General features: G+C 42.5%; 1 protein-coding gene across 5 annotated transcripts; it reads left to right on the top strand.

Moving 5' to 3' along the window:
- Positions 1 to 48: 48 nt before the first annotated feature.
- ANGEL1 (angel homolog 1) lies at positions 49 to 22,047 on the top strand. 5 transcript variants are annotated; one of them, XR_013228543.1, is made up of 11 exons: positions 3,533 to 3,691; positions 7,473 to 8,057; positions 8,726 to 8,958; positions 9,301 to 9,370; positions 11,532 to 11,965; positions 14,059 to 14,185; positions 16,244 to 16,354; positions 17,827 to 17,896; positions 19,402 to 19,565; positions 20,826 to 21,291; positions 21,807 to 22,047. XR_013228543.1 is itself a non-coding variant. In XM_077323314.1 (10 exons), exons 1-10 carry the CDS (start codon positions 101 to 103, stop codon positions 20,984 to 20,986), a joined length of 1,971 nt encoding a protein of 656 aa, XP_077179429.1. In that variant the 5' UTR covers positions 49 to 100; the 3' UTR covers positions 20,987 to 22,047. The 5 variants fall into 5 exon arrangements, 4 of the variants coding, with proteins under 4 accessions (XP_077179429.1, XP_077179430.1, XP_077179426.1 ...); XM_077323314.1 differs by lacking the exon at positions 3,533 to 3,691 and adding an exon at positions 49 to 116 and having other exon boundaries at positions 20,826 to 22,047; XM_077323315.1 differs by lacking the exon at positions 3,533 to 3,691 and adding an exon at positions 3,204 to 3,318 and having other exon boundaries at positions 20,826 to 22,047.
- Positions 22,048 to 22,386: the final 339 nt, after the last annotated feature.

Genomic DNA, 22,386 nt, shown 5'->3' with positions numbered 1-22,386 from the left:
ATGACCTCATCTAGACATTGTGACTCAAGATATACAATATATCCCATGGCCACATAGCCTCAGACTTGCATCAGGTCTTCTTCACTGAGCAGGATCAAAAATGGATCATAATTCAGGTGAGAGATCATTTTCCCCACTGATCTCTTATGAAACACTTAAACCCGAGGAGTTTGTAGAAAAAGACTAATGTAATTCTGTACATTAATGTTGCCAATAGCTGTGTCCAAAGTACAGCCATGTTTGTAAATTGTCAGGCCTGCTGGCCATCTTTGTCTCAGTGAATATATCAACACTCCTTGTGATAAAAGCTATTCTGATTATTTCTGATTGATATCTATATTTTAATTTAGCATCTGATAATCTGACCAGGTGAGGTGGATCACAACCACAAAGATTGGTAGTGCACTGATAGATATGCTGTTCCAGTTTTATTCTCTCTATAGATGTAGATGGCGCACTTCCCAGGCTGATATGTAAAATGTAAGTTTAAGTGATCAACAGGTTAGGTTTCAAATATTTCATAATCATGAACACCTGTTGGAATATGATAACACTTTAGAGACTGAACATGATTCTACATAGCAACAGTCATTCTTGTGTACAATCTGCTGTCATCTAAATGTATTTAAGGTATTATTAGTCTGTATTCTCAACCAAGATTCATGAAGCAGTTTATGATGATTAACACCATTATTCTTAAAGTAGGGAAATAAAACAAGCTCTATTGAACAGTACAAACCCAAAGCATAAAAATAACATACTATAAACGTGGTTATATAATTTTAACAATAAAACAAAGGAATAAATTCCAAAATATTGGTAATAAACAGAGTAAAGCAGGAGCAAGCAGAAGCACAAAAAAAGAAAGAAAGATCGGAATAAGAATGACCTATAACTGAAACTGACATCTGGCACATAAAACTCAATAAATCACCCCATAGTGGCTTGCATTCACCCCCACAAGCTCCTCAATATATCAAGGAACTGAGGAAGAACTACCCAGGAATTATCATATTAACCATTTTCGCCATCTCTGAATTTGTCATCTCTGAATTTTCTCATCAATAGGAGTACCAGAAAAGTCAGCCCTAGCCTCTTGAGCGCTCTCGGGACTATTTATCTGCTATACAATTCTGGATAATATCAACTTCATCAGTTCTGTCCATGATAAGGGAATTTTTTTAAACTGTCACATTATCAAACCATTTGACATGTGATCAGAACAGAATATCAAACTGAGTAGGAGAGCAGCCATATGCAAAGGTATTCTGAGCTTTCCTGAAACCTCAGTACAAACGCTGAAGTCCATGAGAACTGAACATCTAGGAGAACTTAATGCTAAATTTGAAACCACCTCCAGCGGAATCCCTAATTTGAACACCCAGAACCTGGAAGGAACATCCAACATGTGCCCTCTTCTTGCTCAAACAACAGAAGAGAACACTGAAATCGTGGTAGGCCAGTCTTTCTCCACCAGAGTTTCATGAAACCCTGGGATTTCTTGATGGCCCTGGAAGAGTTTCCCAAATGGGTGGGAGTTAATTAATTTTAATGTTTTTAAAATGTGTTATATATTTATTGGGTGATATGACCATATATGGTCATGTTGACCTGAAACCCCTCCTCCATTGTCCAATGATGGGCCTGGAAGGGGTGGTAAGGGGAGGGACCCAAGGTGGGCATGTACATAGCAATGCTTCCCAACCATATTCTGGGGTTTCTCAAAACCTCAAGTATGTTTCAGGGGTTTCTCAACGGTAAAAACATTGAGAAAGGCATGCAAAACACTGGAAAGCATGCAAAACATTGGAAAGACCAAGCTGAACACTAGTGGTATCTTCTTGCCCCCACCCTATACTTTATTAAGTGATAATGTGTTCTTGGACATGCCTAACTCTTCATATGATCAGAAGTTACCAAAACAGCCTAGTTTGGGATAATTATCTGGTCTGTTTGGTTGCTGGTTTTGGGGCGCCCTATTTTACACAAACAGTATGAATTGTTTACAGCAGGCATTTCCAACCAGGGGTCCGCAGGAGCTCCAGTGGAGGTCTGTGCCTGGGAGGGAGCAGAGCCTGCACACCTACTCGCACCTTAAACCACCTCTGTTCCCCTTCCCAAGTCTTCCTTGAGCCTGCCCGATAACATGAGTGGTGATGTCACTGTCGATGAAATGGCACTTCTGGGGGCACGGCAGGGAGGGGTGGCCAGCTAACATCACTTCCAGGGCTCCTTGAAGCTTGAAACATTATTTCAGGTTTAGTGGTTAGGAGTGCAAGCCGGGCTTGATTCTGTGCTCTCCCACATGCAACCAGCTGGCTGACCTTGGGCTCGCCACAGCACTGATAAAGCTGTTCTGACCAAGCATAATATCAGGGCTATCTCAGCCTCACCCACCTCACAAGGTATCTGTTGTGGGGAGCAGGCAAATGTAAGCCACTTCAGGTAGAGAAAAGCGGCATATAAGAATCAACTCTTCTTCAAAAGATGGAGAAAGGGCTGGTTTACAGGGTTTAAAAACTTGCAGTTATTACCTAAATTGGACTCTTTTTGACACTGTATGTGTCAATAAACCTAAGACTGAAGCTATGTCATAACTGTTATTTTCAGATAAATGATCATGATGATGAACAAAAAATAAATTTAATAAAACACAGTTCATGTAAGTGAGTCATCTCATACACACCAGGAAACATAATAATATGGTAGAGAATGGTGGGCTAAAAATAAAAACAAACAAACAAATTAACTAACTAACTAAATAAATAAATAAAAAGGAACTAGAATATGTTACACTGATTTGATTTGAATTTAGTATTAGTGTGAAATGCCTGAGAGTTGTCTTCCTAATCCCTGAAACTAATAAATGTTGTGAGGAAATAACATGAATTTTAATTTCAAAAACCTGAAGGCAAAAAGAAACCATATTTTATTTTACCTTTTAAGAAATACAACTCTTGGCTTTCTAAAATTTCAATTTATTTGATTCCATGGAGGTCCCAACTGACTTGTGCTTCCTATAGTGATCCCAAAGACAATTACTTTAGATTAATGAATCTTGTTAACTGCACAGCATACATTTGAAAAGGGCAAAAGGACAAGCAATTAAAGAAACATTGAATGTTTCGCGTTATGGGGGAGGGACACTCTAAGTCACCCCTTAATTTGTATTCCCCCTTGTCAAGCTATTTACACAACCATTTCCTAGAAAGTGAGCTGCGGGTTAAATAGTTTTAATTACAGCCGGCCAAAGCAAAGGAAACCCAACGGATTAAATCGAAGCCAGCAGAAGCCCTTCCCAGTCCGAAACAGAGCCAGGTAGGAAGGCGGGAGTCATTCGGCTTGACATAGGCCGGACCAGAGCAATTAGTTGGGGATGCCCTCGGTCTGCGTAGACTAGAAACGGGGACATCCCCACCCAAAGGGAAGAGCTGGGATTGGGCTAGTCCAGTTTAGGCTGGAGAGCTCGCCCAGTGCTGAGGGAAGCGCCGAGAGCCAGCGCAGCCACTCAGCGCCAGCCCCGCTGTATGCATGCCTCGTTGGCTGGCTGAGGCGGGGCCAGGCTGGCGCGTGGCTGGCAGGCTGACAGGCACCTCGGAGGGGAGGCGCGCGCGGGCGGGCGGCGGCATGATCGGGACGGTGCTCTGTTACGTGCTGCTGCCCGTGGCGCGGCTTCTGCAGGCTTTCCGAGGTAACGCTGCCCCTCTCTCCGGGTCCCCCGCCGTCTCTCGGAGGGGCGATGCAGCGGCGGCCGCCGCCCTCCTCGGTCGGGCTCCGAAGCACGCCCCTGAGGCGCCTTCTCAGCGGCCTGGCCTCGGCCTCAGGGAGGTCGTGCGAGCAGGCCTGACAGGGGAGCGTGTAAACAAGCCCTCCTTCGCTTCTCCCCTCCCCGCGCCGTGTGGCGGGACACCCCCCGCCCCCCGCCATTTTCCCTCTCCCAGCGGGCTCCTCGCCGGGATTTCCTCAGAGAGGTGAAACTCAGAAGGCGCCCGGGCGGAGTGTCTTTTGGGGAACCCCGCAGGGCTCGCGTCTGTGCATCGAGGCGACCATGACAGGCTGGGGGAGGAGGGGGTGAGAGGCAGGGCGGGCTGCCAGGGATTTGGGTGTGTGTGTGAGAGAGAGCGAACTCGGCGAATAATTGGGGCGCCTGAATACACAGCGTTAAATCTTTTTGTGGCCAGTCTGCAGTGCTGGGAATGGCTGCTCCACAGGAGAGCCAGCTGTCCTGGATGAGGTGCTTCGGTGCAAACCATGTTAAGAGGCTGTTGGTCCACGCAGCAGGAGTTGGATGGCCCCGTTCTTTTTCACTTCGTTTCAGATATGTTGTAAGTGCCTTACCGAACACAGAAGCCGCATAGGGTTCTGTCCGCAACATCTTTAAGTTTTTATTTTAAATTAAACTTGTGAAAACTGCGAAACAGCTGCTGGAAGTGCCTCTCCCCTCAGATCTTAGTCTGGTTTATACTCTGAAGGAAACTTTCCTGTGTCAGTCCTTGGTACATGTGCTTTGCTTTTGGAACCAGACCAAAGTTTTAAAAGCCATGCTCATTTTCATGCTTCATGGCTTTGTATTTTAATGACCATGTTTTCTAATTATTGCTATCACAAAACCTAATCTGAAACTCTTCATACTTTCTTAAAATGTATTAAAGCTACCACAAACATACTATAGTGTATAAATAGTTGTGGCTATTACCACAAAAAGCTAATCTCTGTCTCTAAATCTTTTTTCTCCCCAATTTTTCCCATTTTCACCACTGCTTTGATAATCTTAATTTAATTGAATATTGCAACAAATATAGAAACAGATGATTACATGAATTGATCTATTATTAGGCTTACCAGGTTACCTGCTTTAGTAGGAAATTCTGCCCCCCACTCTGCTCAGTGGAGTAGTGGGAACAGAAATGGGGGATAGGCCACAGCACCTGCAGTGCCCTAGGAATCCCCATAATCTCTCTGAGATGTACTTTAGAAATCAGAGAAATTCCCAGGGTGTCATGGATGCTTTGATGTCACTTTTGGATACTCATCAATGAAGTAACATCACAGTACTGTACACTTCATTTTCCCCAGTCTGGCCCCCCACATCCTCCCAGCTGGCAGCCTTCGCCATCACTGAACTGTGTAAAGTTAGCATATAAAGTCACAATAACAAGATCCACACACATTTTAATGTGACATTTCAAAATGTATTCTGATAGAACCCTTGTCCCCATCTCCAACCAAAATATATAAAGCGCCACAAGCTACGCTGAGCTATTGTTAGTATGACCTTATACTCTGTCAAGAGATTCCTATATAAAGTTGAAGTTGGTCCTTTAAATATAATAAACCGTTGTCCGTTGAAAAAACTGTAAGGTGAAACCTGTCGGGACTTGTGTGCAATTATAAGAATAAAGAATTACTGAAGAGAGAAGACTATGTCTTTTGGATTTTTTTTGGATATTTTATTGGATATTTTGGATATTTTATTGCCATATTGGTTCCCCAGTCCATCTATATTTTTTAAACTACCCTTAGACATTCCCTTTTGTCTTGCTTATTCTGGGCAACTAGAATTTGGTGGTGGGGGGGAAAAACACTTTTAGGGAAGCCCAGTGTGTTTTAAGAAGATTCTTTAAAAGTATCTGTAATGTAGGTCTGCTCATCATCACTTGTATTCTAAATACCCATCCATACATTACCTGCCTATATCTTGGTCTCCTTTCTATAAGCCCAGATAGGTGTAATTAATTTAGCTCGTTCTCGTTCTTGTACCCTCGTATTCATTTTGGTTCAGAGGCAGTGTCATTTAGCCTGTCCTCTTATCTGCAGATCACTGACTTAGAAAGTACTCAGAGACCCAGTATTACTGCTTGCTTGTTTTTCCTGTTAATTAAAAAGAGCTTTCCTAGATGTCTTTTCCAGCTTGAAAGGGACAGAACAGTTATCTCAAACAGTGACATAACAGCTTTTTTCAATTGAGGAAAAAACTGATGTAAGCAGGGAGGTTGTATAAACATCTACTTGCCCTGCAAAGAGCAGGAAATTCCAGCTCTATGCTAACTTTTTTGGGTTGCATTTTCATTAGTTCAGTGGCATCTTTGTTGAGGATGGTTGAAGAATATAGGCCCTTAACATTTTGCACTACATAATTTTGTCCCATCTCTCATTCATAAACTTATGAAAAAATACAATTTCTCCAGCTTTATCCTCCTTATTCAGAACACCCTGATCTGGTCTTCAACTTTTGGAAATGAATATAATTTAATGTTTACTTCAGTTTGCACTTTTTAAGGATTAGTATTAAAAACTATAAATTGCACATGGTGTTCATGAGAGTAGAATATATCAGCAAGCAGTTCTTAGTTTGTTGGGCAATACAAATCCCTAGTTGAGATTTTGTTCAAACTGAAGAGGTTAAAAAGGGTGGATGTTGCTGAACTTCAAATTTCAAAATCATGGATCAGATCCACACAAAGATGGGGTTGCCTTACACCAGCCTTTCTCAACCTTTTTAACATTGAAAAGACCCTGAAACATTCTTCAGGCTTTGAGAAACTCCGGAAGTGATGTCAGTGGCCTACACCTCCCTGTCACGTTCCTGGAAGTCTAATGTCAGCAGAAGTGACATTACCCAGATACTCCCACTGGATGAGACATCACTCTCCATCACTCCCTCCCCCTGCCAGAAATGGCCCAGCAGTCTGGTCTGCTGGGCTGGGTACAGGGCTGGGACAGGCATAGAATCATAAAATCATAGAGTTGGAAGGGGCCATACAGGCCATCTAGCCCAACCCCCTACTCAATGCAGGATCAGCCCAAAGCTTCCTAAAGCATCCAAGAAAAGTGTGTATCCAACCTTTGCTTGAAGACTGCCAGTGAGGGGGAGCTCACCACCTCCTTAGGCAGCCTATTCCACTGCTGAACTACTCTGACTGTGAAAATTTTTTTCCTGATATCTAGGCATCTGCTGCTCCTTCGCCCCCTGTCAACCCCCAATGCAATTAAATTAAAATGAAAATATTCCTGTCACTACCACTTGCAATCTTGGCCAGCAAGGATTTTAATGACTGGGGCTGTTCCCCTTTCCACTCACTCCAGGGCCATCATGGGGGGGGGGGGGCAGGTTGACAGCCATATATTGTCATAATAATGTTTTTAAAATTAAAAAATATATTTTAAAATTTTAAAATGAACTCCAACCATATTGGTGAAACCCATATGGGGCCACCAAGAAACCCCATATTTTCATGAAACCCTTGCTGAGAAAGCCTCCTTTAGACATTTGTGGAAACAGTAGCATCAGATATTTTCAGGGGAAGATAAAAGCAGTCTGCCATACCACATCAACTGTTATTTAAAGTATTCCCACCTTAACTCTACTACTGAATTAAAATTGCTTTTTATTGTGGCTGATTTTGCTCTTTGTAAGAAACCAGTGGATTTTAATCAGCAACTGATTTGGGTTTTTTTGTTTTGTTTTGCAGATAGCTTTTTCACATGCCGAAAGAATGCACTTCTGGTGAAGAGCACAGCTGCCCATATAGAAGGCTTTGCTGTTCCAGTTTGTGGAAAACCGCCATCAGAGGAGCACCAGGCCCTGCTGCAGCAGTGGCTGGAGGAAGAAGCTGGGGGCCCACACACCAATGAGAGAACTTCAGACACAGAGAAGGTGTCAGCCACTTTGGCTGCTGAGTGGCTGGAAGGCCCACAGTTACTGATGACAAGCTTAAGTGATTTGAATGTGGCCCCACAGTCTGATAGCCAGGAGCAACAACAGGTGGTTCAGAATGAAACGACTTCTGGGCTACAGGAATTTGTAGAAACTGCACTGGCACTAGAGGACAGAGAGGTCATAGAGGACAATGCTGTATGGGCAGCACTAAGGACCCAGGCTAATGCTCAGGTGGCTGATGGTGCACCTCTCTCTACAGACGTGTGGATCGAAGACCCTGCGGTGTTGGCTTGGAGTCCTGCTCAAGACAGTGATTTGGTGACAACAGAGGGAGTAGTACTGCCTTTTCAGAATATAGGTCAATTCCAGCCACTCCCAGCAGAGATACCTTATCATGGTCAGTATGAATATATTTTGCCCTATGACTGTAATGCTGTGCTAACTCAGGAGTGTTGGTTTTGCTTTATGTTTTTAGTTGTGCCTGATAGTGCTGAAATATCCCTGTCAATCTTTCCTTGAAATTCTTTCACGATTCCACAGCCTTGTGCACGCATGTTATTATGTTGCTGAGCGCTGGGTATCTGAAGAAATTATTTCTGAGTGTGTTATTCAGTTTTGGCTCTGTTTTTTAGTTTTCTAATTAATAAAATATAGTCAGGAACTTACGGGCCGCTACAATTAGACTGATATGGCAAAATAATTCAGAGTTGCTCGGGGGATATTGTCATCTAGGGTCACAGTGTACTTTCTTGGAAAGGAATCCATATATTTATTTGGCACTAGTGAATGCCAATCTAAAATTCTGGTGCCTGAAGAATGTCCATATCTGCCTATTGCAGCAAAAAAATTACCTAGTGAAGTAGGCTTTTGCTCTTAAGAGCTCATGCCACAATAAATGAGATGGTATTTATGGAACGATAAAATTCTCCGTTAATGGCATTGTCATTGTTCCAGATTCTTCAAGGAACAGGAGGATGACCAATATTTTCTACTTAGAAAGGGGTTATGGGAAAGAAATTCCTGCCATATATTTGATATCTGTCTTCCTATCTCTTTATTGTACAGAGATTTTGTGGAGGGACTGGGAAGATATTTCTGCTCAGGATTGTATCTCAGAGCTGGATTGTAACTCAGAAGCTGGATCTTTATTTGAATTCAGAGTCATGTCCTACAATATTTTGGCTCAGGACTTGATAGAACAGAGTCCTCATCTTTACATGCATTGCCACCCAGACATTTTGAGCTGGAGCTATCGCCTTGCAAATCTCTTACAGGAGATCCAGCACTGGGATCCTGATGTGAGTATCGTTTATACTTATCTATATTGCTCACTGTGCAAGTTATAATATTGGTGAGTTACTTCTGTTGGGTTTATTTAACAGAACAACATTTTGCACTAAGAATGCTAACTCCGCATACTATGTAAATTCGCATATATTTGTGTACTTATGTATAAATAGCTATTTATGGGAAAGGATAAAGAGCTGTGTCAGACATAGAAGCTTCACCCTTGAATATCTGGTAATTTTCCTTTCCTCCCCCTCATCCACCCTGGGAATAGCATAGACAACAAATTAAACCAGAAGCAGCTGCTCTGCCTTGGAAGTGCATCCTAACCAACATTGTTTCTTTCTTTCCAGATTCTTTGTCTCCAGGAGGTTCAGGAGAATCACTATTGGGAGCAGGTGGAACCGACTCTTGTGATGATGGGTATAACTTCTCTTTTTGGAACTAAGATTCTGATGCTAGCTCAGGAACATTTATCTTACTAGCTGCCACAATTCTGAAAATATTTGCTTTACCTTCTGAGTTTAATAGCACATGTGGCTAGGGATGGGCATGAACTCACGACCTTAAACATGCCACAGATTTGGCCTGTTTGTGCCCCCCCCCCAACCCAAGTTTGGAAGAAGTGCCTTTCCTGAACATTTCCTGGACCTTTGCCCAATTGGGCTTGGGATTTGGGCCATTTAAACCTTCCGTTTTGCTTCCCCCCTTCCTAACATAGGTAAGCAAAATGGAGGTTTTAAATGGCTGCCAGGCATTTTGGCCTCACAGTGGAAAGGTGTATGTGGGAGAGAGCAAAATTGATCCTTGAAATGGTTTGCAGCCATTTCAGCCTCACAGCAGGGTGCCCAAAAGTGAAACGGACCAGAGTTTGTTTCAGGGCTTCTGGGTCATTTGGGTTTAGGGGGTTCAGTTCAGGAACACCCAAAACCCAGTTCATGCCCTACACATGGCTATGAAGAGCTTCTCTGCTCTTTAGAAGGGAGGTAGCCTGTCTCCTTGTCTGCCAAAATGGGACTGGACCATATCAGTACATCCATGGCATTGCTCATCCTGAGAGAAAAAGTAGGCAATAAACAGAAATGCATTTAACAGTCCCCCACATCCTCTTTTATAATGAAAGAAGCCATGACAAGCTGTCACTGGAAGTGAGGGAGGGGAGGCTTAATCTGTTTGCCTCCTATGGTTTCTTCATTCACCCCCCTTAGACACATTCAGACATTTTTTTTCTTATGAGGGGAAAGCAATTGGATGAGGAAAGGCTGATCTTGTACAGAATAGCAACTAGACAGAGAAAGGTCTAAACATGCATGTTCTAGCCTCGTCATTCCTCAGTTTGGCAGCTACCCAAAGAAGAAGAGAATCTTGGGAGTTGAATTCATACACATATATTTTGGAATGTCTAGTTTGGTCTGAAAGAGCAGGGAAGCTCCAAGCCTAGACATGACTTCCTGCTTTCAGGAGGGCTTTCTTGTAGAACAGAGCTGTGATGTTACAGATCAGCTCAGGAAGTGACTTCTAATGGAGATATTTATCCTACATTGGCTGTTGTTGGTGTAGACTAGTGATGCTCGTTCAGTGGCTTGAGGACCATCTATGACTAACAAAACATTTGTGGCTGTTCTGAGTTGTGTTCTCCAGTGTGGTACCCACCCCTTGTAATAGGAACACGAGTGAGGTTATTATGATGGGCAGGTGATTCCCACCTTGAAACAGATGCTTCTGTGTGTGTGTGTGTCTGTTCCTAGACTGTGGGTTGTGTGCCAGGGATGGAAGTGAAGGGCCTATTTTCTCCAACAACTGCCCTCCCTTTTTTCAGCTTCTACATTTTCATTGCAGCACTCAGGCAGCTTCAAGCTGGCCATAGAAAAGAGAAAGTTCAGCCACCACCACCATGGCATCTGCTCAGGAAAAGAGCAAGCTGGCCACAGTGGGGTTTGATGGCTTATCTCCCATTTCTCTATTACTGATTTCCTCCAGAAGCCTTGTCCCTCATTCTGAGGAAGGAAGCAAAATAGTCGAAAGGTAGTCCTTCCTCTCATTCTAGATAAACAAGGGCAGGCTTAGGTTCAACAGTGGCAGGGAAAGACAGCCTTACATGCTGAGAAATAATCTGGTAATTTAAATTTACATATAAAATCATAGAATCATAGAATAATAGAGTTGGAAGGGACCTCATGGGTCATCTAGTCCAACCCCCTGCAATATGCAGGATATAGTTAATGTCCCTAGTTATATTTAATATCCTTAGTTATAAATTGTATTCTGTGTTAGGTGGGGTGGGACACAGGCTTAAAGTAGCCATGTGGCTCTTTTGATTGATGGCAATGTGAATTTGGCTCTCCATGAGCCACGGAACGAGTGTTACTGGTTTAGCCAGTTATGTTTGCATGTGTTGTTTATTCCAGTTTTTCAGTTCTAGCCCACTGCAAGGAATCTTTGCTGTTGGATTCAAATGTTTATCATATTTTTAACCCCCTTGCTGATTGACTGGATAGTTTTATCATACTTATAATCGACCTTGAGCCCCAGTGAGACAGACAGATTATAAATGAAATAATAATTACTTTTTGTGTTTGGCTAGGATTTGCTTGCATCTACAAGCGGCGGACAGGAAGAAAGACAGATGGCTGTGCAATCTGCTACAAGCAGAGCAAGTTCCAATTAATCAGTGCTAACCCTGTTGAATACTTCCGGCCTGGCTTGGACATCCTCAACAGAGACAATGTTGGTCTGGTGCTACTGTTGCAGCCCTTACTCCCAGAGAGCTTGGGGGACAAGGCAATCAGACCCTTGTGTGTGGCCAACACTCATATTTTGTACAATCCCCATCGGGGAGATATCAAACTGGCCCAGATGGCTCTGCTTCTGGCAGAGATAGACAAGACTGCAAAACTGGTCGATGGCAGTTACTGCCCCATCGTCTTATGTGGGGACCTGAATTCTGTGCCCGACTCGCCATTATACAAGTTTATCAGGAATGGCCAGTTGCACTACCATGGCATGCCAGCCTGGAAGGTAAGCCGAGCTGGGGGCTAAGAGGGCAAAGCTCTTGGACTGGTTTAGCTCATAGATGAATAATACTTTTTCTGTAGATATAACAGCTCCTGGGATTAGTAGGTATCTCTTTTGTTCTACCTCCTGGTATCATTTTGTTGTTGCCTGTGATCACTTTATGCAGTGAAATTGAATTGGTTCACTACTTTTATCTTACAAGCCACGCAGTTCAGTTTGTATACAACTCTATAGAATATGTCTGGATTAGTGTGTTGTCTGTGTTAGCAAACTGATTCCAGATGGCAATACTGAATTAATGACTACCAAAACATAGAGGCTAGACCTGGAGTAAATTTAGGGTATATCTGTAGCGTACTGCACTGTCATTTTAACGTATTCATGAAAAACAAGGTATGTGCCCCACAGTGAATGCTGAAGTAAAAAATGCCTTGAATTTCTCTCCACATCTTACTTTGGCTTTGGTCATTCAAAGGCCCAACTGATTCTCTGGCTAGTATCCCATTCCATATATATTTTAAAATATTTATTGTCTTTAGCAACTTGCCTTTAGCAACTTGCTCCTCAAATTCTCTTTTTGCATGCCTGATTATTAACTTACATTTCTTTTTCTAGAGCATTTGTTCCGTTCTGTTCAATGTGTTTAAAAAAAAACCCCTTTTTGCTTTCTATGGCTTCTTTGAGATGCATACATACAGATATTCTTTTAGATTTGCAAGTGCCTTTCCTAACCCAGGGAATGCATTCTGCCTGGGCAACTTTTAGTATGATTTTAAACGGCTTCCAAACAACCTCTAGGTACTTTACTTTCTTATGTTTACTCTTATCTATTCTCCTCACTTTTGTTCCCTCTTCTGATATCAAAGGTTACTGTTGGTACTTCAGGGGTAACTTTCCACTGACAGGAAGGCTGAACATAATAGCACAGTGGTCACTGATCCCGATTGGTGCAACAACCTCTACATCTCTCACCAGCTCTTGAGCCCTACTCAGAACCATGTCTAACATCACTACCCTTCTCATTGGCTCTGTAACCACCTGTTCCACTGTGCAGTCTTTTATGATGTCCCAGAATCTCATTTCTGCAGTCTGAATTGAACACACTTTCACCCTGTATTGAGTCTGCCAAGAAAACGCTAGAGGGCATCACCCCAAGGGTCAGACATGACTTGGTGCTTGCACAGGGGATACCTTTACCTTTACCTCACCTAATCTATGTGAAGGCAGTTGAAACTTCTTAGTATCATAACATTATATGCTTTGTTATAATAACAACAACAACTTTATTTTTATAGTCTACTTTTTTGAGACTAAGGACCAGGAGTCCCCTTTGGTTCAAGTGAAGTTTGTCTCTTCTATAAAGGTTCAGGTTTGTCCCAGAAAGCCCCTCAGTGCCCAACAAATCTAAACTCTTTGTCCTGGCACCGCTTTCTCATTGAGGCCCCTTGTTTTGTGCCTGTCTAGCTGTCCCTGCGCATAGAACTGGTAGTACTTCTTAGAATACTACCTTAAGGACGTATCCTTTAAATTTCTGCCTATTACCTAAATGTTTCCTCCAGAACCATACAACTCATGCCCCAATGTCTGTCAAGCTATCTTGATAGTACATGCTACCAACAAATTTCTCACCAGGCAGGCAAATCACAATGAAATCAAAATGCTTGTCACAGCCTCCTCTCTCTATATTACTAGTAACTGAATTACCCACTACGAAAAGCTCATTCCCCCCCCCCCCCAAACTGCACTTTTTCCGGCTCCTCCTTGTCCTCCCTTGCAGGACTCCGCAGGTCTAACTCTCCTGTTAGATGCACTGGTTGTAAACCTGGGAACAAGCTCCACTGTGATCCCTCTGCCCTTTTACTTATCTTATAGGTACGTTATTCTGATGATATCAAATGCTGTCTTCTTTACAGTGCATTCCTAATCAGAGTTACTGTCTATTTGGATTTGGAAGGGTTCAAGGATTAATGTGTGAGTGTGCATGCATGCTTATGTATGTTGCTGCATTTGTAAAGATATTTGGAATGTGTCTCACAATACTTGTATGTATGGATGGGCTCTTACCCTCATTGTACTTGACTCTTCTGCCTTCTTAGGTTTCTGGGCAAGAAGAATTCTGTCACCACCCACATCAGCGGAAACTGCTGACTCCTCTGTGGCCCAGTTGTCTAGGTATAACTGATGGTTGCCAATATGTCACTCTCTGCAAAATGAAGAAGTCAGGTAAGCTTCATGGTGAAAATGAGGATATGTATTGCATTATATTGCCCTGTTTCATGAGTTGGCATGTCTTCATAATCTGGGCTAACCAATTTCTAACCTTCTGTTTTTATTACAGGGAACAATCAAATGGTAGAAAACTTTATTTAAAATAGACTTTCATAACATGGGTTTCGTGAAACCCTGGAGTTTCTTGACCTGGGAGGGTTTCCTGGAAGGGTTTCCCAAACGGGTGGAAATTAATTATTTTTTAATATATTTTAAAAATGTGTTAAACATTTATCAGGTGATAAGACCTTATATAGTCATGTCAAACCCCCCCCCCCCCATACCAAAATGGCCAGTGATGGGCCTGGAGGGAGTGGGAAGAGGAGGAGTCACAGGTGGGTGTGTAGACAGCTATGCTTCCCAACCATATTCTGCATAAACATGGCGCTTTTGGGGTTTCTCAAAGCCTGAAGAATGTGTCAGATGTTTCTCAATGGTTAAAAAGTTGAGAAAGGCTGATGGAGAGAAAGTAGTGAATGAGATTGCTTAATTTTTGCACAAGTGTCCGTCCTCGTTTGAATATACAGGTAGGTTTCTGGTGGCATACTTAAGTTAAGTGCAGCTGTCTTTACACATTATGGAGTATTCAGGTTGGGGGCAGGATCCCCACCTTGTGTCCTGTGTACCAGCCACACATGAGTTGTGGTTCTTTTTAATTCCTGCGTGGACGGTGGTCCATTCATATCATGTCACTGATGCATGTGGAGAATGGGCTTCAGTATTTCCCCTCTGTATCATTTCCCTGACCTGAAATGGTCTGGGAAGGGCACTACATTGCTTACTGGAGAAACCTACGAGTGTACATTCCTCTTCAAGCATACTCTCTGGTGTGAACCCTTTCTGGCTTAGAGTGCACAGTTCAAATGGAATTTCTTCATGTTATATCTTGAATCTTATCAAGGCTTAATGGATATGTTGAATAATTTATTTTATTATTTAGATTAGATTTATAGGCCGCCCCTCTTGAACTCGTCGTCTCGGAGCGGCATACAGCATTAGGGGATAAATCCATTAAAATGCATAAATACAGTTAAAACTATTAACTACATCCTCCCTCCAATAGACATTGCTTATTGGAGGGAGGATGTAGGAGGAGACCCTGAACTGGTAGGGGAGGTCGATAAGATGTTCTGATCTTCTGGATGTCCTGGTCTCAACCATATTCCTGGTGGAAGAGCTCCATCTTGCAAGCCTTACAGGACTGTGCTGTCTCAGTCAGGTCCCTGATATTCTTTGGGAGTTCATTCCACCCTGGTCAAGGCCAGTTGCACTTCTTTGGGGTCGGGGACAGCCAGCTTGTTGGCCGTCGCTGACTGCAATGTTCTTCAGGGGATACATTCAGACAGGCAGTTCCTTAGATATGCAGGTCCCAGACCATGGATGGTCTTAAAAGTTAGTACTAAAACCTTGAACCAAATTTGGGAGCTAACCACACAGAATATCAGAATATTAATGCAAAGTTTGGATGTATGTGGTGGAGGATGTATGGTTTAACATTTCCATGGAGATTGGGATGCGGCTTTTTAGATTAAGTTGGCCGTTTCAAGGCCTTAGAAATGTTCTCATTCCTTAGGAAAAGATGTTAGACACTCATGCCCCCAGCGATTGCCGTGTCTTGAGTTTCAGTGAGAAAGACAGGTTTTAAATGGAGTAAATGGATAAAAAATATGAGTGATTTGCTTTGAAATTGCACTTGTGCTTTCTACCACATGTGGTATGGATTGACATTTCCACATCATGCAAATAGCATAGTGAGGGGTGGCCGAACTGTGGCTTTCCAGATGTCCATGGATTACAATTACTATAAGCCCCTGCCATCATGCTGATAGGGGCTCATGGTAATTGTAAACCATTGATGCTGGAGGTCCCTTCCAACTCTATGATTCTTTGACTCTGTGATATCTAGAGAGCCACAGTTGGGCCACTCCTGGCATAGATTGTGCTAAAATCTGCTGATTTGAACATACCTTAAATTCTTTATTTCCCTCCTTCGATCTTTATTTCTCCCTGCAGACAGGTGCAAATATAGCCGTGATTTCTTGCTTCAGTTCCGTTATTGTGATGTTGCCTGTGAACGACCTGCAGAGTTGGCCCTGTTGGAAGGGGTGACGGATGCCAAACCAGGTATCCCCAAATGGCTCCTTTCACTTCTTTCTGTCCTGTCTAGTTCTGGTCTTCCTCATTGCACAAAACATGTTTTCAGGCAGGGCGACAGATTACATGCTGTCCTTGGTCCCAGAGAACCATGCCTGGATAGCAGCAGCTCTTATGGGCCAGAAGGTTATTGATTAGTCAATTCTGGCAAACCACATTGGCAGTGAGGTAGCTTGTGTGCCATCTGGAGTGTGAGAGACAACATCTCTCTCTCTCTCTCTCATATCTATCTATTTATTTTTATCTATCTATTTATTTTTGGGCTTTTTACCCACCACTCTGAAACAAGGCTGGCTCATGGTGGCTTACATTTTAACAAGATAAATATATAAACAAACTATAAAATACTAAAATTCCAGATTACATTTATCAAACAATATAACATGGTGACAAAGAATTCTCCGTTAATCCATTTCTTCCCCTGCCAAGGGCCAACTCCACAAAATCTCCTTGTCAACAAACCCTGTGCTGGATTTCAAAGTCAGATTGATTCTGGTCTGGTCCTGACTGAATTTGAAAATATATCATTCCAAGTCAAGCCTCACAGGGACAAATATATAAAATATTGTTAAAATATGAGACTGAGATTGAACAAGTTAGAAATTGTATGGTTAAATGGACACAGAACTTAAAATGGACTATCTCACTAGATGAATAAAACGTATGAAATGTCGATTAATGAGAGAACATTGGTATAAAATGTTTTACAGGTGGTATATAACACTTAAATTACTTGGTAAAATGTCTAAAGAATATGATGTTAAGTGTTGGAAATGTAATGAGAAGGTTGCCTCCTTTTATCATATGTGGTGGACTTGTAAAAAAAATCCAGAAATTTTGGATAAAAATTCATAATACTTTAGAAGTAATGTTGAATATCAAATTTCCTCTATATCCTGAATATACGTTGAGTGTAATGCCAGAGAACATTCCTCAAAAGGCTGGAGACTTCTTTTTTCATGAACCACAGCAGCAAGAATGGTGGCAGCAAAACTTTGGAAACAACATGAAAATCTGCATATTTCAAATCATTGTTATGGTTTTGGGCCAAATTGATTAAACAAAGAACAGCACCTTTACTCTTCCCTCCAGCTTTATCCTAATTCTAATTTCATTCTTATCCATCAGGTTGTCCCCTCTAATCCAGTTCTGAAGGTAACAGGGCAAGCTGGATCATTTTCTAACTACTGTCAAGGCGCTCTCATCTGGATAATCTCTGTATGTTGAGCAGTTGCTTAGATTTGCTGGAAAGCATTATGATAGTTTGCCTTCAGTTTTGTAACCTTTATCTGCTCTTGAGGCCTCTGCCATCATGCCACTTGGTGCCTTAAACCGCACTATGTGTATGGAACAGCAACTTTCTCATGTAATCCTTGTGCATTTGATTCAGAATGGTGCAATTTCAGTGCTGTATTTGAATAGGTTGCTTTACTACATTGCAGAACGTCCTGCTCATTGGTCTAAGGAGCTCACGGTGGAGAATAACTCTGATGCAGAACTGTTCTGTTCCAGGTGAGCAGGAGGGAAGGGTTTTGAAGTTTGTGAATGAGGTAAGCTCAGAGCTATGGAACCTAGGAAAATGGCAGACTAAAGCATGTTTCAGCAAAAGGAAGTTTGTCTTGAGAAGCAAGAATATTGATTGTCTGATTACAATCAAAAGCCTCACAGAACAAATGAGCTCATAGTTTTGGAGGGATTTTCTCTGAGGAAGTCTGATGTTTGACATCCTATGGAAAAGGAACTGATGGACACTTGCTGGAGAAACTGCCCAGCAATTGATTGGGAACTTTTGGGGCCGCTGGAAGGATTTGTTGCAGTGGAATAAATGAAACCAACCTGGTTGCCCTCTTAAAACGAAGGGGAAGGCATCACATAAGAAAAGTGCTGGGCTGGTTTACTTCTGAAGCCTATTTTCAGGCTGTGCTAACTTGGGCCAGCCTGACTCTTAACAGAGTTCAATAAGTTCAAACTGCCCAGAGCTGCAAAGAATGGGTGGTATAGAAATCCAAATGAATAAATAAAATAAATAAGTCAGAAGGCTTCCCTTGACATTAGGCATTTATCCAAAAGTGCTGCTATAGCTCATTGAGGTTTTATTTATGTATTTATTTATTTGTTTGTTTGTTTGTTTGTTTGTTTGTTTGTTTGTTTATATTTATATTTTTATACCGCCCTTCCCTACGGCTCTGGGCGGTTTACATAAAACATTTTTCAACATTCACATAGAACACTATCAAAATCAATATCAAAATCAATATAACAATATAACAATATAACAATATAACAATATAACAATATAACAATATAACAATATAACAATATAACAATATAACAATATAACAATATAACAATATAACAATATAACAATATAACAATAACAACAACATATAAACTGAAACAATTAGAACGGCACTTCAACAATAACTTAACAATCCCTCAGTAGGTTCGGTCCCTCAGTCTGGGGGGCACCTGTAGGTGTTGTGGCTCAGTCGGCCCCACCAAAGATTAAATAATATTAACACAATTAATTTTGCAAACACTGGTCCTCAACAGCTCATGTAACCATGCTGGTGCTTTGAATGGCAGTTAAAACTTCAGGGAAACCTGTGCAGATATGTACTTTTCAAATGGAAAAGCCTCTTGGAATTATTAAGTTCAGTAACAATAGGAATGACCGGTGGATACTAACTGCACTGGGAGGGGTAATGGTTGTATGTTTTTTTTGTTTATGACTCCCCTGACCTGGATAGGCCAAGGAAGCCCGATCCCTTCAAATCTCAGAAGCCAAACAGGGCTGACCCTGACTAGTATTTGAATTGAAGCCTTATAAGGATATGGATGGAGTTCCTCCAAAGAGTACTAGGGGTATGCAGAGGCAGGCAATGGCGAACCACCACCTCCGAACGTCCCTTGCCTGGGTGCCAGCCAGTCCTCGGATCTCCTGGCTGCACTAAGCTACATGTGCCGTATGATAAATGAATAATGTTTATGACTTCTTCATCTTTTCTCCTGCCCAGATATCCAGGCAGTGTCCAGCATGGCCTGAACTTGACTTCTGCCTATAGCCATTTCCTGCCGCAGAAAGGCCGCCCTGAGGTTACAACTATGCCAATGGGTATGGGAGCAACAGTGGATTATATCTTCTACTCCGCAGATCCAATGAGGAATGAGAATGTAGGAGGTGAGTGTAACAAAATAGATTTCTAGTGGGCTGTAACAAGCATGTTATAGAGTACATGGGACCTCTTGAAGATGGGCAGCCTGGGCATAGTTCTACGGGGGGCTGATGCAGTGAGCCTCTTTCTTAGCAGGATCTTTGTTGATAACCAGTTAGAGGGTTGGATGAGACCTGGGTTTAAATGTTCACACTACCATGAATCTCCGGGGGGGGGGGGTGCTTTGATTCAGTCAATCATTCTTTTAGTCAAACTCATTCATAAAGCTGTGAGAATAAAGGGAGGAAAGGTCTGCAAAGTGCAAAAGAAGTTGGTTCTGAAGAGATTTCATGATATTGCAGTGAACCGCCCCCAACCACTTTTGGTCCATTAAAAAAAATTTTAAATCAAAATATTAACAAGGCAAAACAAAATATTACAAAACAGCAATCTTTGTAGAACTGTTTTCAGGTAGAATGTGATGTTCAAACACCAAAAAGGGGGTGGGGATAGGGGTAGTTAGGTACATTGTATGTAGGCCAGGGTATAATTTCAGAAATGAAGGATTCCAGAATTGGGTAGGAATTTCCACTTTGTTATTCCCGGTATTATGAGATGAGTTTGTGGGGTGGGGAGAACGTTTCTCAATGCCATTGATACAGGAAGAACCTACATGACACTGGTGGTGGTAGAAGCAAGCTGCCCTGCCTCCATCACAGCCTGATGTGCATCCTGACACACACACACATGGCCAGCTTAAGGCATTAGGAACTAAGTAGGATCTGGAGTGGGAGAAAGAATCAGGAAAAATTCCTTCCCCACACCCATTCGTCCACTGAAAACCATGGTTAGTATCCAACCCACCGTGGTCACTGTTTTCCCCTTTCATTTGTGATCTCAGGCTTTGGAAAAGTGAGATTCTCTGAAGAACACATGGAAACTTCCTAGTAAACACATGCACAGTAATGGCTAAAAACACACACTCACCATGGGTGTCCCACGTTAGCCAGTTTCTCCTGTTCACTGTCTCCTGGAAGTTGGGTGAATGAACATATTTTGAAATCTTGCCAAGTTGTTTAGTAAAAATGATGACCCTCTAAGGCAGAAAATGAGTGCAGTCACAGCAATGTACTTCTTAAGTGGCCATGACTGCTGTTAGAGATGCATATGAAAATGCTGCATTTGTCACTGTCATTTTTACAGTGTGCAGTTCCTGCAGAGGCTGCACATGGAGGTTGGATGCACAGCTTTTGCCTCCCTTTGACATGTGCCTCTTGTTCACCCAGGGCGCAGGATGTACCAAGATGGAGCCCTAAAACTACTTGGCCGCCTGTCCCTCCTCTCCGAAGACATCCTTTGGTCAGCAAACGGCTTGCCTAACCCTTTCTGTTCATCTGACCATCTCTGCCTGTTGGCCAGCTTTGGCTTAGAGATCTCTGGCTTCTGATCGTAGGCCAGACCTCTAGGACTCTCCGAAGAGTTGCCTTGAATGGGAAAATCATGCCACTGAAGTTACAAAAAAAAGAGAAAAAAATCAGCTACCTACCCCACCCCACCCCTTCCCTTTCCCTCCTTTTGAGTTTCCTCATTTCCACAGCTTCTTTCCCATGCATCTTTTTTTAACGAGGAAAAGCATTGGAGTCACCTCTAATGTTGCAGTTCTACTCCAGGCTTCTCTGCCAGTCCATGCCTGCCTCTACTTTTACTCACACCATCTTCTAAAGGATATCCCTCCAGCAGACTTGACATTCGGTAGGTTTGCTTTAGCCGTCATGTTCCAAACGGCACCAGGGCTTGTGTTACCTTGCTAGAGAGTGCAAGAAGAGTGGACGTGGGTTTTTATTGTGACTCGAGCTGCAAACTGATTTCTCATCGCAGGCCAGAATGGCTTTCTGCAGGTGTTCTAAATACAGTTTTTTGTGCAACCTTAAGGGTACTAATTGACCAGCCACTCCTTCAGATTAGCTTGAAGAGAATGAAAACAGCTTAAGTGACTTCATACGCAAAATGTTTCTCTCAGGTCAGACTTCAGCTCTCCTGCATGAACAGAGACACACAGAATCCTTCAGCATTCATCATATTTCCCCCCTTCTGCCTGGAGTGGGCTATTCCATGCTAGAGTCGCAGTCTTCAGATGGCTACATTTCTCCTTCACCTATGAGCTCAGGACATTTCTGATGCTTCTGCTGGCATCGAAGAGTTGCAGGGAAGACAGGATTGCTGAAATTGGTTGTAGATTAATGCTGCTTTTGTTGTTTTGTTTTCAGCTTGGAAGCCACACTGTCAGGTACCTCGGGCTAAGCCTAGCAATTGCTGCTAATATGTATTATTGAGGAATTTTGAAAGGCGTTATGCAGTCAGCCTCATCACCTTGATCCATGGAAACCAGAGTATCTAATTTCAGCTCCATGACACAACAACTTTATTCTAGAGGATGCATTGGGAGTGTTCAGGATTTGTAATGTTTTCTTAAATTTGAAAAATAAAGTTTTATCATTTCAGGAAAAAGTTGTAAGTACACCCAGCTTTGGGACTGAGTGAGCACCCTTAAGCAGAACGGCTTTTTGAGGGCTAAGGTATAAGCTATAGGAGTGCCCTCTGGTGGACACAGCTGGGAAAACAGTACACTGTGTTAGTCACAAGACTCCCAAATCGCACAATTTGATTTCAGCTGTGAGACTACTGAGAAAATCTTGTCACTCCACTCAACATCCACCGACTTTGATACATCAGTGGAACCAGAGCCCACTTGGCCATCTCAGGGTCTCATTTTGGACCACTTCAATCTGCTCTCCCTGGCTGATATGGCCGTGACTGTGGCTGCCATTTTCAGTCCGCCATGAGCCC

The sequence above is a fragment of the Paroedura picta genome, chromosome 2 (genome assembly GCF_049243985.1).
Source record: "Paroedura picta isolate Pp20150507F chromosome 2, Ppicta_v3.0, whole genome shotgun sequence".
NCBI classification, from domain to species: Eukaryota; Metazoa; Chordata; class Lepidosauria; order Squamata; family Gekkonidae; genus Paroedura; species Paroedura picta.
Note: the sequence above shows the minus strand (reverse complement) of the source record. Positions and strands in the feature narration are given on the sequence as shown.

Excerpts from the sequence above, each read along its gene's own strand:
- ANGEL1 (XM_077323311.1), top strand. The coding sequence starts at position 3,628 with ATGATCGGGACGGTGCTCTGTTACGTGCTGCTGCCCGTGGCGCGGCTT. Across the intron at positions 14,186-16,243 it reads CTGCAAAATGAAGAAGTCAG|ACAGGTGCAAATATAGCCGT; the intron begins GTAAGCTTCATG and ends TTCTCCCTGCAG. Across the intron at positions 17,897-19,401 it reads GCAGAACTGTTCTGTTCCAG|ATATCCAGGCAGTGTCCAGC; the intron begins GTGAGCAGGAGG and ends TCTCCTGCCCAG.